This window comes from Cydia strobilella, chromosome 13, assembly GCF_947568885.1.
Source record: "Cydia strobilella chromosome 13, ilCydStro3.1, whole genome shotgun sequence".
Lineage (NCBI taxonomy): Eukaryota > Metazoa > Arthropoda > Insecta > Lepidoptera > Tortricidae > Cydia > Cydia strobilella.
The window spans coordinates 14056138-14071660 of NC_086053.1; the positions used below are offsets into that span (position 1 = coordinate 14056138).

Below are 15523 nucleotides of genomic sequence, written 5' to 3' on the forward strand. Positions count from 1 at the left end.
CTTGTAAGTTTCAAATAAGTGTCAGTTTTTCACACACATACCTATAGATATTATGTAAATAATAACGTATTGATTATAGTTATTATATAAGTCTCATTTTTGACGTCGAACGTATGTAGGTACTTGGTATAAAACCTAATTAAAATTGTATAAAATATTCTAATCATCCCTATCTAAGAGTTGTAAACGTATAATAAATAAAATAGAATAAAAATAATAACAAAAAAGTTATATCTGTACATACTATAACTGAAATAATTTCTTACAAAACACTAGGGGCCTATATTAATTAAAAAAGATCCTAACATGAAACCTTAAATATACTTAAATAAATTAAGAATAATGTGTTACTCTTGCATATACTACATGTTTACTCTTACTGCAACTAACCATCGGAATGCGGTTTTTTTTTGTCAAACGACCCACGTGTACGGCTAATATTTAACTTAACTAATAAAATTAAATGATTAAATGATGTTGCTTATTGACTGTCAAGTGTCAACACATTGAAAACAGAGGATGGCGAATCCTGTTTCCACCGTGATACAGTTTAATACTAGTACGGGGAACAGACGTAGCTTACTTTATTCATAAAATGTTAAAGTACCTATATTATTTTGTAGTTATCTTTACTGGACAGTGCAGTTGACTGACCGATTGTAGACCTTATTCTAACGACTTAGGGACGTCGGTTGGTCACTTAACTGTGCTGCGCCTAGTGACCAAGGTCACTACACTATGTAGTTGTATAAAAATGTAAGCATATATATGTCTTTTCTAATACTGAATAAAGATAATTTTGATCTTTGATCTTTTTGATAGTAGTGTGACTACTTATAAAATTTTTGCGGGGAGGGGAACGTCAAATGTACACGTAGAATAGCCATGTCAGATAAACGTCAGTCCATACATTTTGTATGACCATTGGCCGACTATTTTCGACAGAGGGGAACGCCTGCTAATGGCTACTCCGTTTGGTTATGCCCTCTAAAACCGGCCAAGTACGAGTCGGACTCGCTTACCGAGGATTCTGTACTTTTAGTATTTGTTGTTATGGCGGCAACAGAAATACATCATCTGTGGAAATTTCACCTGTCTAGCTATCACGGTTCGTGAGATACAACCTGGTGACAGACAGACGGACAGACGGACAGCGGAGTCTTAGTAATAGGATCCCGTTTTTACCCTTTGGGTACGGAACCCTAAAAAAGAAACAATTTTTCAACCAAATAGCCATTTTGTTTAGGTTTTATGGATGGACCATTAATTTAGTTGGACCATTAATTGTAATAAAATAACAGTTTCATTACGACCTACATCTACATAATATACCTACCATAATAATACATTATTATAACGCACTGACCATACCGTTTGTCCAGGCTACGGTACTGACAACTTTATCTCAAGATTCCCTCTCGATCTTTCAATGAATATTGAGTCTTTACACAATAGGATTTAAGTCTATTTTTTAATGAAACAAACTCGCGAATTTTATTACAGATCGAGATAAAGACGTATTTTCATTTGAAATTCAATTGATCTTAATTAACAGAGCAGTTTTATTGGTTACGTTCAAATTATGTTTGGTAAGCGGACTTATACCTATATTTAGCATAAATATTTTGTAATAGTATAATATTTAAAGAAAACATTGAGATATAATTTATATCACAGATGGTGGCTTTATATTATTGATTTTTTTCTAAATATTAAATTTCCTTATTATCTAACAACATGTTTTTAATATTTATTAAAATTACAATACATTACTATAAATTCGGTCGTATTAAGTCTAAAATATAACCACCATAGAAACTAATAATAATTAAAATACAACTTCAGCCGAAAAAATCGTCCCGCGCCCCTACCGGGAAACGCGAAAATCGAAATTTAGTTATCTGCCTCTTTACCGCTCGAATATGCAAAAGAGATAGGGAGGTTAGATAACAAAATTTCGATTTTATTGTCTCGCGGTAGACCCTCAGATTGTGATGGATTGTGGTAGTGGCTAAAAATGGATGTTATTTTAAGGGTTTATTCCACAATTTTTATTAGACCATATTTTTTATAGAGATATAAATAGAAAACCGCTACAAGCTTTTGGCGACATGTATACTATTGCAAAATAATTTATTGATTAATAAATAACAAGTATTTAAAGATTTTCAATATTATTCTAAAAACGGCTTGTGATATTTCACAGCGTGCAGCGCCATCTACCGTCAAGTAGCAGAAGTAAGTGAAAGCATACCTAGTAACCGGCGAGTCGCCGTGTTAGTTCGCTACTCCAAGCATAGATGGCGCTAAACTTAACTGATGTATAACGCGCGTTGATGTTCTTTATTCGTCGTAATCGTCGTAGATATTGTAGTCAATGTAGTAATATTCCTTCTTATTCACACTCATGTGTTAAATACACTGGCTTATTTTTTTTACTTTTTAGAATAATTTTATCCAGTGTCACTAGATTTTTTTTTAATAATTAGAAGTGATGATGTTTTATATTTGCATATATGTACAATGTACATATAAATGTATTATAATGAGACACATAATTGGGTCCCAGCTTCTTTATAGCAATATTAATAATTGTTGATAACTTTAACAAACATTTGTGTGTGTATCTTTAAAAAGAATTAAAATCAAAATTACAAACTAAATTAAAAACTAAACTTAAAAATAAACTATAAATAGAAAATTTGCCCCAAATCCCCGTCTATTGGCATCGTGCCCAGAAGGCTGGCAGCATTGCCACGTTGTATGGCAATGCTGATCCGCTGTGCTACATTCCTTTAAAACCCTATGGGCGCTTTCCCCCCAAGGCCCCATAGTTTCACCCCCAAACGGCTCAAATATGCAACCACTATTTATGGTTGCATACTTGCGCCGCTTGAGGAGCTCGGCCGAATTGGCAGCCGAACCAGCCTTCACTGCGGTGCCATGGAGATGTGATAGCGCTAGGGTATCGGCACAGGTTGCACATAATTATCTAATACATATGTGACGTTTTCAAGCAAAAGGTACCACTTTGTCGCTTACCATAAGGACAAAATTTGCTTGTATCTTTATACGAATAACCTGTCAGTGCGTTCTAATGTCAAGCGATAATGTCCTTTTGCTTGAAAACACATATTTTCACGTAGTTAATTTTGAATTGATGTAACAATATGGTTTTCCCCTGTCACTCGACAGTTATCAGTTTGTATTTAGTTATATAAAAAAAAACTATCTATCTGTAGTTCAAATTTTTCTACATTCAATTTGAGGTACCGGCTGACTAAGGAATAGCCGTTTTACACTCACAGGGGTATTTACCCCCAGGTTCGAAACCAATGGTCTAAGATAGTGGTTCTAAAACGGTGGTCCGAAAAGATCGGCGAATTTATAAACACGAGCCGTTCTGTTTCATACTGCACTCGACCATTGGTATTGCGGCGCAACATTGCTTCCTCAAATGTCAAAATCAATTTGAACAACCCTCTATTGACGTTATTTACTGTATGCCCATTTAACATGTACATATGTATATTTCGCAGTTCCCCCTCTGGGTTGAAAGGTCAGATGGCAGTCGCTTTCGTAAAAACTAGTGCCTATGTCAATTCTTAGGATTAGTTGTCAAGCGGACCCCAGGCTCCCATGAGCCGTGGCAAAAATGCCGGGATAACGCGAGGAAGATGATATGTATATTTCGCAGTGGTCCTTGGCAAAAAAATGATTACTTAAAAATCAATAAATAATAATCTAAACAATATCTTTGTTTCCAGGAGCGGTCGCCTAGCTGTCGAGGGCTGGTGGTGTGGTCGCGCGATGCCGCACGCGCACGGGCGTGCTAATAATGGCGCGCTCGCACTCCACTACGCGGCAGCGCGCGGATGTTTAGACTGCGTGCGTCTGCTAGCTAACACCACACCCGATGTCTCGTAAGTACTTTTTTGAAATTAGAATAGTCCAATACAGACACTTTCTAGGTTGACGATCCAGGGCTTTAACAAATCTTTTGAAAAATACTCCGTGTCTTGCATGAGGACAACGCCTATTGTATCTTCAATTGCGTCCGTTTGCAAACAAACAAACTGAGGTCTGGACTGCGTGCTGGCTAATACCACGCTTGACGTCTCGAAAGAACACATCTTGTATTTAAGTTAATAAAATGTCTTTAACAAATCATGTGGAAGTAAAGTGTTCTTAAATGCTTCCGTGAGCATAGTGCCTATTGCACCTTTGATTTTCAAACAAAGGTGCAATAGGCACTATGCTCGTTTACAAATCAAAATCTCATCGAAGAAATACAATTTTGCTTGAGAATAGCGCCTATTATAACCTCTACAGCGTCCGCTTACATACCAATACCGTGGCAATTATAATGACCACAAGCAAGACAGCTTAGCGCCCTGTCTAGTCGTAAAAATACAACTGTGCACAATACATAGACAATACAAGTATACAACATATTTAACGGATCTGACGGATACGTCTGTACATATATCTCTAACTATTGCAACACGCTACAATGCTCGTACTAGTCCCTGTGTTCTTATGGCGGAAATATAATTAAGAGTTTAATTTTCCATGCAGATAAATCTTTACTTCAGTATAACTAGAGTGTGATGTGATGTGTTGTTATTAGTGCAACACTCCACTGAGCTCGTAGTTTCCTGTTTTTACAGTTAGCAATTGTTATGTATAATATTAATTTGTTTTTTGCATGTCAAAATATGTATTTAGAGTACATATGGTGCTACTTTACCGCACTAGTGCGATAATTAGCACATTACGTAACTATGTCTATCGTCTGTCAACTCGAGTCGATTTAAAACACGTCCGAAGGGAGGGAGGGAGGATATAACGCCACTCGTTGCGAATTTCCTATTTTACGGACTTGTATGACTTGTATCGTAATGTACAGTCAAGGGCATAAATATATATACATTCCCAAAGTTTCAAAATATGTGTATGCTCTTACACCTTAGACAATAAAGTCGTGATCACATATTTTTGAGCCATTTGTCTGGATCGATATTTTTGCCTTCGACTGTACTATTATGTATCTACATATCAGTTGATTTCATAACACAACTCATGCATTGATAAATGTCATCTTGGTTCCTGTTTCTCAGCATAAGTTTATTGACATGTATGTTTGTGTATGTATGTTTTTGTATCTTGACTCTTGATAAATCAGCATTACTACTTACACAACGTAGTAGGCCTATACGAAAAATCCCAATTAGATTTTGACTTTGACATGACTCGAGATGCCTACCTCGTGCACCAATAAGCGAGTGATTTCTACAATGATGCAAAAGCTACAGATGTAATCCGTTTTAAACGAACACTAATTACCCCAACTACTAAAAGCAAAACAGGCATTGCATGAAGCAAGTAAAATTGATTAAAATTTAATTTTTAAATTGCATTTTCATCGGGGCCGCTCATGCATGGCAAATTTCAAGACGAGCGAGTTAATAAGTAAGGTAATCCGCTGCAACATTAGACAACGAATTTAGCGACAGTTGTGTGCATTTATCCTAATTAGCTAACTTCTTCACTACAATATTTTTCCCTGGAGATACTTTCGCAGCGCGCACTCTGTTGCACTTTACACTCCACACAAGAAGTGCGTTAACGCACATTCCAAACAGTGTGTTTATTTCCAAACGTCTGTAACTCACGCAAATAGCAGTATTCCTGTCTTGTCGACTTTTACAGTTGTACTTGTACATACTATACTGGTACCTATTGGTAAAATTCAATCCATCATCACCAGGCCTTGTACATCTTTACAGATGATTTAAGCTGATCTGGCGACAGCGCCGCTCGTGGTTGTACAACCCTATCCTTGAACGGCATAATCGCCCACATTTGTGACAAGTAAAATGAGGGCCCGCACCCGACCCTCATCGCGCATGAAACGAAAACAAAATATAGCTGGTCAAGCAAATCTCGTCAGTAGATAAATGCGGCAAATTTGAAAAACTACGTTTGAGTTGTTCGAAAATCGCATGTCATCTATATCTTATCTGTGCGTGTCATTTGTATCTTTTTCGACTTACATTGCTGCTTTTTGTCCGTTTCCTAGGGATGTATCATTGGCAAGATCGAAGCAACACTAGATTTTTACTTGCGATTGACTGCACTTTTATAGCATACCAAACACTTCGATCATGTGTGGTCTCACTTGGGTCTAAGTTTGTGCAAAGTTAGCGTGGTCAAAGTCTATTTTAGCCACCCTAACCCCGCTTACTCTACAAGAAGCGCAGTAGCAGTTTTTGCATCCGTAACTGTGCAGCACGATCACGTAACGGACAGCCAGCCTGCCCGGCTCTAATTAGCTGCATCTATGATTGGCTGATTGTAGCTGGTGGAAATTATTGCTTTGTCAGACGTTTTAGAGTTTTTAGACTGATAGAGCTTAAATATGTATTTGTACGTTCTGCTTCTTTGCAATCGTGTAAGATGTTTGTCATAGTTTTTCTGAAATTGTAATGGATTTGTGTATTGTAGTTTGGAAGTAAGTAATTTAATATGAAAATTAAATACACTAAATTTTAAATCTTTGATAAACTTATAAATCAAAAATAATTATTTATTATACTCAGGTTTGGTTGATAATTATGTCGATGTTCAAGTTGTCCGACGGTTTTCAATGGGGCTCTCTGTTCCCTCTATCAACATGTACATTCATGTACATATTTACACAGGTATATCTCTCTAATCGACATTCACGGGGTTGCATTTTTATCTCCGAAATCGTTATAAATTACTGCACCAGTGTGTAGTGTTTTATGTAAATAGGTCCTATAACACTTATTTTAAAACAAATGCATTAACATCTACCTACCCAATCTTGTCTTTCTTTAGTATTAACATCAATACAATCTAATCACCATGTCATCTCCAGAATCGAGCGTAAGTGGACATTAGCTACATAACCTATCATTCCTATCAATCATTTCACGATGCACCTGTTGTGATTCGGACCGTTATTGTGCAGTTGCCATCAAATATATCGGAGCGGCTAAGGCGCTCACAAATATCTGAACACGCCCCTATTGTCACGGCGTTAGAGTGCGTGTTCAGATATTGTGAACACCTTAGCCGCTCGTATATATCTGATGGCGACTGTACATCAAAACGGGGCTAGTCTATTACATTAACGAGTCCGTATTGAGCACGAATAAGTGGGAATTAATGTCATAGCAATACAGTTTGTCACTCTGACTAGTGATTCCAATTTGTAATGTTTAGTTATATGGTGTCCATGCATCAATGTAGCAAAAACTACTTATGATTCAATATGCCAAGAAATAATATATTTGATGCTAATGAAGAACGGTCCTGGCACCTTAGTAAGGAAATAACCGCACCTTAATATGTAGTAAGCAATTTAGAGTGACACTCGTGAACTCTTTCATTAAATAGATATACCAATTTTGCAGTGGCTTCTTTTTTTTATCCTGTGGCTACACGAACAGATATGCTTCCCATTTTTTTTTAAACTTTTATATATGTAACTAGTAAGTAGTCCTTATTTTACATGAAATATATTTTCGACATCGCGGTGAAACTCCTGACCCCGTTCGATCAGATCTGCGACCGCCCGTACCGGCACCAGGATCGCACACTGTAAAGATGCGCCTGCGATTATCTGATCGCATCACGACCACCGCCAATCGCAGAAAGACTTAACTACGGAACTGGAACTTACATGATCATTCGTAGACTTCACGTAGTTGTTTTAAGGTTAATTTTTGATGTTTTTTTAGGCATTTTACTAGCTTCATGTAATGTTACGATCATTTAGTTTTAGTTGGTAAATTACAGCCGCTTTCTAGCTGTATCATTTCGTTATAGTTTTTACACTTAAATACTTTCTTGGTTATAAATAGTGGTATTCAGGGGATGGTAATTTATTGCCGTCGATAAATGTTGCGCATGAGTTTGTGATTGAGATGTTTATTAGTGAAAGGCATAATTTATCATTTTTAATCGAAAGGATCCAACTTTTGTCTTTGCAACTGTCTAATGAGTGTAATAGACGCGTTATATACTATATCTGCGTGCATATACCATCGCCCACACTGTTAACTGACAGTTCGTAAACCTTTTAACAAAAGGCATAAGGTGCATCAAGAGTGTTGCTGTTTGTATGTAAAAAGATAGATATAACTCCGTAATAGACGGATACAGTCTAAGGAAAAAACGTGCCTCGAAAATCACGAAAATTTGATTCTCGATCAGAGGGCGCCACTAGTTTTGGCCTACACTCGTATAGAGGGCGTTGACGGTTTCGTTTGTTATTTATAATTTTAACGCATATCAGTGAAAGAACATGGATCAAAATCATAAAAATAATTAATGCAAATAAAAAAAATCATTTATCCATATTTAAATACATTTTATCCTATTTTTATAAATATTTATTTTTAGTTTTAAAGTGTGTCGACAGATGGCAGTGAATTTACTGGGGTTACAAAATTTACTATGACAGTACCGCTCTAGTATAAGTTACTCTATGGTATGTACAATATATCGTATATCGTGCTTAGTTTTGGACATTTTTAAGATGACAAGATAATTCATTCTGCCTCGGCCGATTTTCAACATCTCAACCATTGAGCTGCTCCTGCTGACTGTACTATTACGATTAAGTATATTATATCCAGGAAATATAAAGGAAACAATCAAAAAGGAAATTAAATAACACCGAGAAATAACCTTCTTGTTATTATTTTAAATAAAAAATCAACCTTCTGAAATTTTTTTACATGTTACAAAACAATTGGACTTTTAGTTTTTCTTAACGAGAAAATTTGATAGCATATAAGAAGACATTTCCAATATTACCCATTTAAGATATTAGGTATTTAATTTATTTAATGTGATTATGTAGCTAGGTCGAAGAAGAATGTGATTAGCCTTTATCCATGCAAATGATTGAATTTAAAATTATCATTTCTTGGTGGAGCTCTACAAAATACATATGAAGAATAGGAAGGTACATAATATACAAAAAAGGAGTGTAAAGGTTTTTAAAGGGTCGGCAACGCGCGTGTAATATCTCCGGTGTTGCAGGCGTCCATAGGCTACGGTAACTGCTTACCATCAGGCGGGCCGTATGCTTGATTGCTACCGACGTGGTATAAAAAAATATATATATTTATGTTTGAAATTGTGATTATATGCTATTACCGTAGATCTTTCCTTTTAAAAATGTAGTCTAGAAAGATCTAGGATTTCCGCGACTGCATGCGTATTAATTAATGTTAATCATTAATGTAAACGCATATCATTCATTAGTATACTATACACGATGCAAGGATGGTGTGCGAATAATTTAGTCATTGTGCAAGCTATGAAGTAACCGTGACGATTTGTTTCGTAGCTTAAAGTTTGAAGGGGTTGTTAGATAGGTCCTAGTTATAAGAATGTAAACACTTACGAGTCACACGTCACACGAACCTACCCACTGCCGCCGATATAAATATATTAGTTATATATATCGGCGACTCTGGTCAAGTCTGGGCGTCTGGTCAAAATTTGGTCGACACGCATATTACTATAAATAATGACTTTATTATTGATAGTGTACAGATACATTTGATTTTTGGTCGTAAGTTCGTAACCCATGAAAATGCTCTAATGTTAACTGCGCTTTACATATCGATCAATTTTATTTAGAAATGTCTATACATAATGACCCGTTTTTTCGCTCCCTTCCTGAGGAAAAAACAAATTTCTTTCACATACTTTACAGGTAAAATTACACATGTACTTAATCCTTTTTTTAGAAACCTCTATGAAATGTACAATATTGGGTGCGTGTAAAAATGTTCGGTGCCATAAACATGAAAAGAAAGAAGCGTGAATGTTTGTATACTTTGTATGTTGGTATTCCATACTTCCGGTTTAATGTTCCACACACAACAACATATGTGTACAAGGCGCATCCATAAATAAATGCTACATAACATACGTAAACCTAATAATTTTATGATTTACTAATAAAATACACGTAATACTTTTTGACAAATGTGTGTCAACTTTCATTTTTAATATATTTAGTTATAATAAAGTTTTGTGAAGATAGTGCTAATTAAATTAGAATTAATACCTTTCGCAATAACGGCATATATAATGTGGCATAAATAAAAAATAATTACATACTTGAAGGGGAGCGATAAGTGGGTAACTGATGCTTAGGGATTTGGTATAGTGATAGGAGAAGCGAGAGCGAAAAGAGGATCATTTGGAATAGCGGATTTTGATTTCTGATTGTTATTATCTATTCTGGTTTTCGAGTATGATTGTAAAGTTACAACATTAAAGTAAAATTGAATACCTAATATACCTATTTGAGTACACTTTTAGGATGCCCTTAAATCTAATAGTTGTAGTCGTCAAGAACCATGGTAGATAAAGTAAGGAGATAATTTGTGAGCCTTGTTACGGCTAGATTAGGCCTATCAAAAATTAGGTTAGAAGTGTGGTTCTATTAGTAAGCCAGCGCTTAATATCTGCCCTAATTACGTTTTGATGTTATTAAAAGTATCTATAGTAAGTAGAGAATCGTGGTTTCCAAGAAAAACATAAGTTGTGACAGATGACAATAACAATACACACACAAGCAACGAAAACTAGTCGCTTTATATAGACACTCTCATAAGATGACGCGTTTTCGTTTCTCTCATGTATTTTGTGACGATGCCAACTCACGTCTGTTCAAAACCGCCTCCGCCTCCGCTCACGCTCGCTCACACTACAGATCCTCTCCCTAACCCCAAGTAGATCTCCGTAGCGGCGTAGCGCGCATTAGTCGACTATAACTCCGCGCATGCGCGTCCGCGCGCACGGTGAAACGCGAATTCCGGACTTTTCAGTGCTCGGTTCGTTTTCTTATTTGTGATGTGATTTAGGACTTTTTTTCGATCTAGTTTTGTTTGATACGCAATATACATACGTACCTGTCGGTGTTTCTGAATTAAAAAAAATAAAGAGTTCCCTATAATTTATTGTACATCTAGCCGCAAAATTTGCATGCCCACTTTATTAGTAAATAAAATTAATTAAAATTTTGCAGCTCGCTGTACATCGAATGGGCAGTTGGGTAAAACACAGATTTGGGACTAAGTTGGGACAGCTCAGAGACCCTTTAGTACTCGTTTTAAGTAATTAAACCAGAAATTAAGCTTAGGTATATAATTCTTAAATTTTTGGAACAAAATATACAACTTCAAACATAGTAAAATACACAATTTTTAAATAAATAAATATTATATTTAGGACATTCTTACACAGAATGACTAAGTCCCACGGTAAGCCCAGGCTTGTGTTATGGGTACTCAGACAATGATATATATATAAATACTTAAATAAATTAAATACGTAGAAAACAACCATGACTCAGGAACAAATATCTGTGCTCATCACACAAATAAATGCCCTTACTGGGATTCGAACCCCGGACCATCGGCTTCACAAGCAGGGTCACTGCCCACTAGGCCAGACCGGTCGTCTATTTTTGCTATGTTTTTCTTACTTTCCTGGATGTATATGCTCTTAAACCAGTAACTGGTAGAAACTATTGACACTTTAATGATATGTAAAGGGGTTACACCTAGCGGATGCTGCCCTTGCCCGTGTCATGGGACGCACGCAGAGACACCACCCGCCAGGGTATTAGGAAACGACTAAATATTGACAGTTGATGGAATCTAAAATAAACGATGTGAAAGCGATGGATTGAATACTGGGCTATGGGATATAAAACTGGACGCCCGCCTAATATTATGCAATCGATATAATTATCATGGTACCTATGCATTAGTCAGACGACATACTCGTATATGCACATTTTGACAGTTTTTGACCCATTTTTTATCACAAGATGGGCCCCACAAAAAGCGACAAAAGTATTTAAAAAATATTTTTAATAGAAAACGAATACTGTGATATGTTATTATTAGCTCATACACCGGTTAAATAAAATTTATATATTTTCTTTTGAAAGTGAAAAAGACTCCGCAATTTTCACAAAACAAATTTATAGATCCGAATTGGTTACCGGTAAATAAAATGCAGTAGACCGCCATTCCTATACATTTATTATTTAATAGCAATATAATATAGTAAGATACATATAAAACCTTGACATAGGATAACAATGCCCTTTGTAACATTAATAATAACGATAGATCCGTGACAAGAAGGGCACTTTTAAATCAAAACAATAACTTATTGTTGTTGACCTACATTATCTTCGAATATTCTTATTAATAATTTTAAAACGTTAAAAATCCCCATCTACAGTTATCTTACAGCCTTTGAACCGCCCACCATTGCCGAAATTACACTAAAATAACACTAAACTACCTATCGCGTTTTGTACACATAATTAAAGTCTGGCAAAAAAGAGTAGAAATTAAAAAGTGGCAACACTGTAGTGTCGTCCCTTTCAAATCAATCTAAGAAAAACGGGACGACACTACAGTGTTGCCACTTTTTAATTTCTACTCTTGTTTTGCCAGACTGTAATGTCATTAACAGGTCTAACGCTATTAAATTTCATTAGTTTCCCTTTTTTCCGACGTTTCAGTGACCACAGCTAGTGCAACCTAGCCTAGTACAATGAAATTTAATCGCGTTAGACCCGTTAATGACATTAATTATCGCTTATGGCGGTTCCCTGAGACAGAAGGCGAAAAATCTCCTTATATGATCATGTTTTTCTAAGAGGCGTTGATATTCGTAGACGTGGAAAAAATATATCTAGTTCTTGACTATATTATCTTTAACATCATAGCTTCCGATACACGAATTATGACACTTCGCTCGATACAATTAATTCCCAAAGTAACCTCAAACTCGGACTTTTAATCCAGCTTTACTCGGTTATTTATTATATGATACTATAAACAAAAAAAGAAGAAAAATAGTTATTTGTTATACAAGGGTGCAAAGTTGTATTTTACCCGCGAGTGTGGAATTGAAACATGAGCAAGCGAAAGGATTCTATAGTTGAACCACGAGCGAAGCGAGTGGTTCTAAAATAGAATCCTGAGCGTAGCGAGTGTTTCAACACACGAGAAGTAAAATACATTTGCACCCGTGTGTAACACAAAACTTTTCCCCTCACTATAGCGAGGAAAGTGCAACATCCACAGGCGTTAGATCATCTTCATCACTGGAATCACTATTTTTTTTTACGATATTATAACAGAAAACACTAGAAATTCTGATTTTTACGTGAGTCGGTGAGAAGAACAGTAAAAATTTTGTTGACAATGTTAACATTTCTGTTCTGATGTATGAAATGTCAACGATGCGTTTTGAAATTGCATCGACTCAACTTGTGCGTTCAGAATTATATTTAACATCATTATAAAAAATCTAACGTTTCTTATGGAATTTTAAGGTTTATGACTTAAAATTATTAACTAAAGCTAAATTTGGTATTTTTTATTAGATTCTCAAACCATTTATTTAATGATAATTAATATCGAACGAACCATTATTATGAGCGTTTTACGTTTTGTTATCTGTCAAGCTACTTAAACACGCTCTATCCAAGGTCAAATTACTTTCCCCACTAGTGGATAAAATGCGTTTTTCCCCGCTTGTTTTAAAGGATAATAGACGGCTTTCCGACCTAGTGAGGGGAAAACAATCTTAACTTAAATAGTAATTTCATAGCTTTCGAATTTCGATATTGTAGGGTAACGTCTTTAAAATAAATAAAAATTGTCAAAATTCGATCAAAATTGACACTTGGCGCGCATGATCTTTCCCGTTCTTTCTTGCGAAATGTGACAGAGACAGCGGCAAACCGATGGAATGGCCTTATGAAGTTATTATGTATAACATCTTTCATCAGAAGTGTATCTTTTATCTAAAGAGCCCATGTAACAAACTCATAAAAAAGAGAAATGATAAGTACTTAGACTTAGGACATGTTATGCTTATTCTTTGCTCATAGCGTTATTAAGTTACACATAACAATTAAACATTGACCAACGTTAGATAAAGATTTTATCCACTATGAAGAGTAGGAATTTATACCGAAAGTGAAACAAAAGAACACTTAATTTATTTAGATCTCTCGAATTTACATATTTACGCGTTCACTCTCGAATTTTAAGGAAAGTAACGTGAAGTAACGCTAATGTTCTGTTTTGCATTAGATTTATATTAAAGTAACAAATATTATAGTGGTTTATTTAAATAATATTTGGCAAATTATTTTATGTTTCGTAACATGCAAACAAGTTGCGATACGAGTTACGATTTAAGGATGTAAACCTAAACAGATTCTTAAATAGTAAAGTCTAGGCCTGAAATTGAAGAAAATCTAGTCCTAATTTATGTCGTCTTTATTTATCCCACAAATTTAATAAAATAGGTACCTAGGTATAAAAATAAATATGATAGGAATAGTTTGGTACTTTTGGTAGACTAGGTTTTTAAGTACCTAAACGAAATGTGTGAAGACATGACATGATGCAAAGCGAAATCACCGATAAACACAAAATAACAATAAATTCATCATCCTCCACTGTAAACTTCAAAACATTTTCACTGTACAAAAACTTAAGTGCGCATCCCACTAAACCAAATCGAAATGATGAGAATTCTGCGCAAGCGTGATAATATGTCGCGCGCTATTGGCTGCCAGATATTCCTAATCCGTCGGTCAGACGGATAAACTGTCAATCGGGATATTAGAAATCGCGAAAATAACTGTTTTCACTGACAAGAGACAGATGTATCTATGGCGCTGGTGTGGATATACGTCAGTGACAAAATTGTGACCAAAATTAGTAGTTTATGTGAGTCGTTGGGTAAAATGTGCCTAAGTATTTGCGATAGCGATAGGTGTAACTCATATTTATCTGTACACGTGTAAATTAATTCGATAGTGTGACATGAGGACGCCCAGGATCGCGCAGTGGAGAAAGGCTAGTAGGAAAGCGGACCCTGGCAAAGGCCGCGATAACGTTAGGTAGAAGAAGAGGTGTGACATGACGTATCATTTTGTATGGGATTTTGAGCTTCCAACAAGTAGACATAACGCAAACGCGAAAGCTCGTTACGCTATCGAATGAAGTTTAAACACGAGGGGTTCTGCTAGACAAATTTTCCAATTAGGACATCATTAGAACAATCAGCGAAAATTACTGTTAATGACAGACTTGGACGTATCTATGGGGCAGGTGTAGATGTTACGTCAGTGACAGAATTGTGAGCAAAATTAGTTGTTTTTCTACAGTGTTTATTTTGTTCGTGACAGTGTATAGGTTTAACCGATATCTACCTGCTAGATAAATAGTCAATCGGGACATTTAGAGAGCGCGAGTTATACTAGTTTCACTGATAGTTGCGTCAATGAGGCTGTATATAACTTTGTGAAAAAGTAATAGTACCTATAGCGAAATAACTAACCTTGTTTTTATTATATACAGTATTTATTTGTTTCTTTTGCTTTGGTTTCGTAATATATAGTAATTAATTACGGCAACCTGGC

General features: G+C 35.7%; 1 protein-coding gene across 3 annotated transcripts in view; it reads left to right on the plus strand.

Moving 5' to 3' along the window:
* LOC134746779 (espin) overlaps positions 1 to 15523 on the plus strand; it is a 132529-nt gene that overhangs the window by 62547 nt on the left and 54459 nt on the right. For all 3 annotated transcript variants that reach the window (XM_063681319.1, XM_063681317.1, XM_063681316.1), the window contains exon 2: positions 3768 to 3923. In XM_063681319.1, coding sequence (XP_063537389.1) covers positions 3811 to 3923 — 113 coding nt within the window. In that variant the 5' untranslated portion in view covers positions 3768 to 3810. The remainder of the gene's footprint in view (positions 1 to 3767; positions 3924 to 15523) is intronic.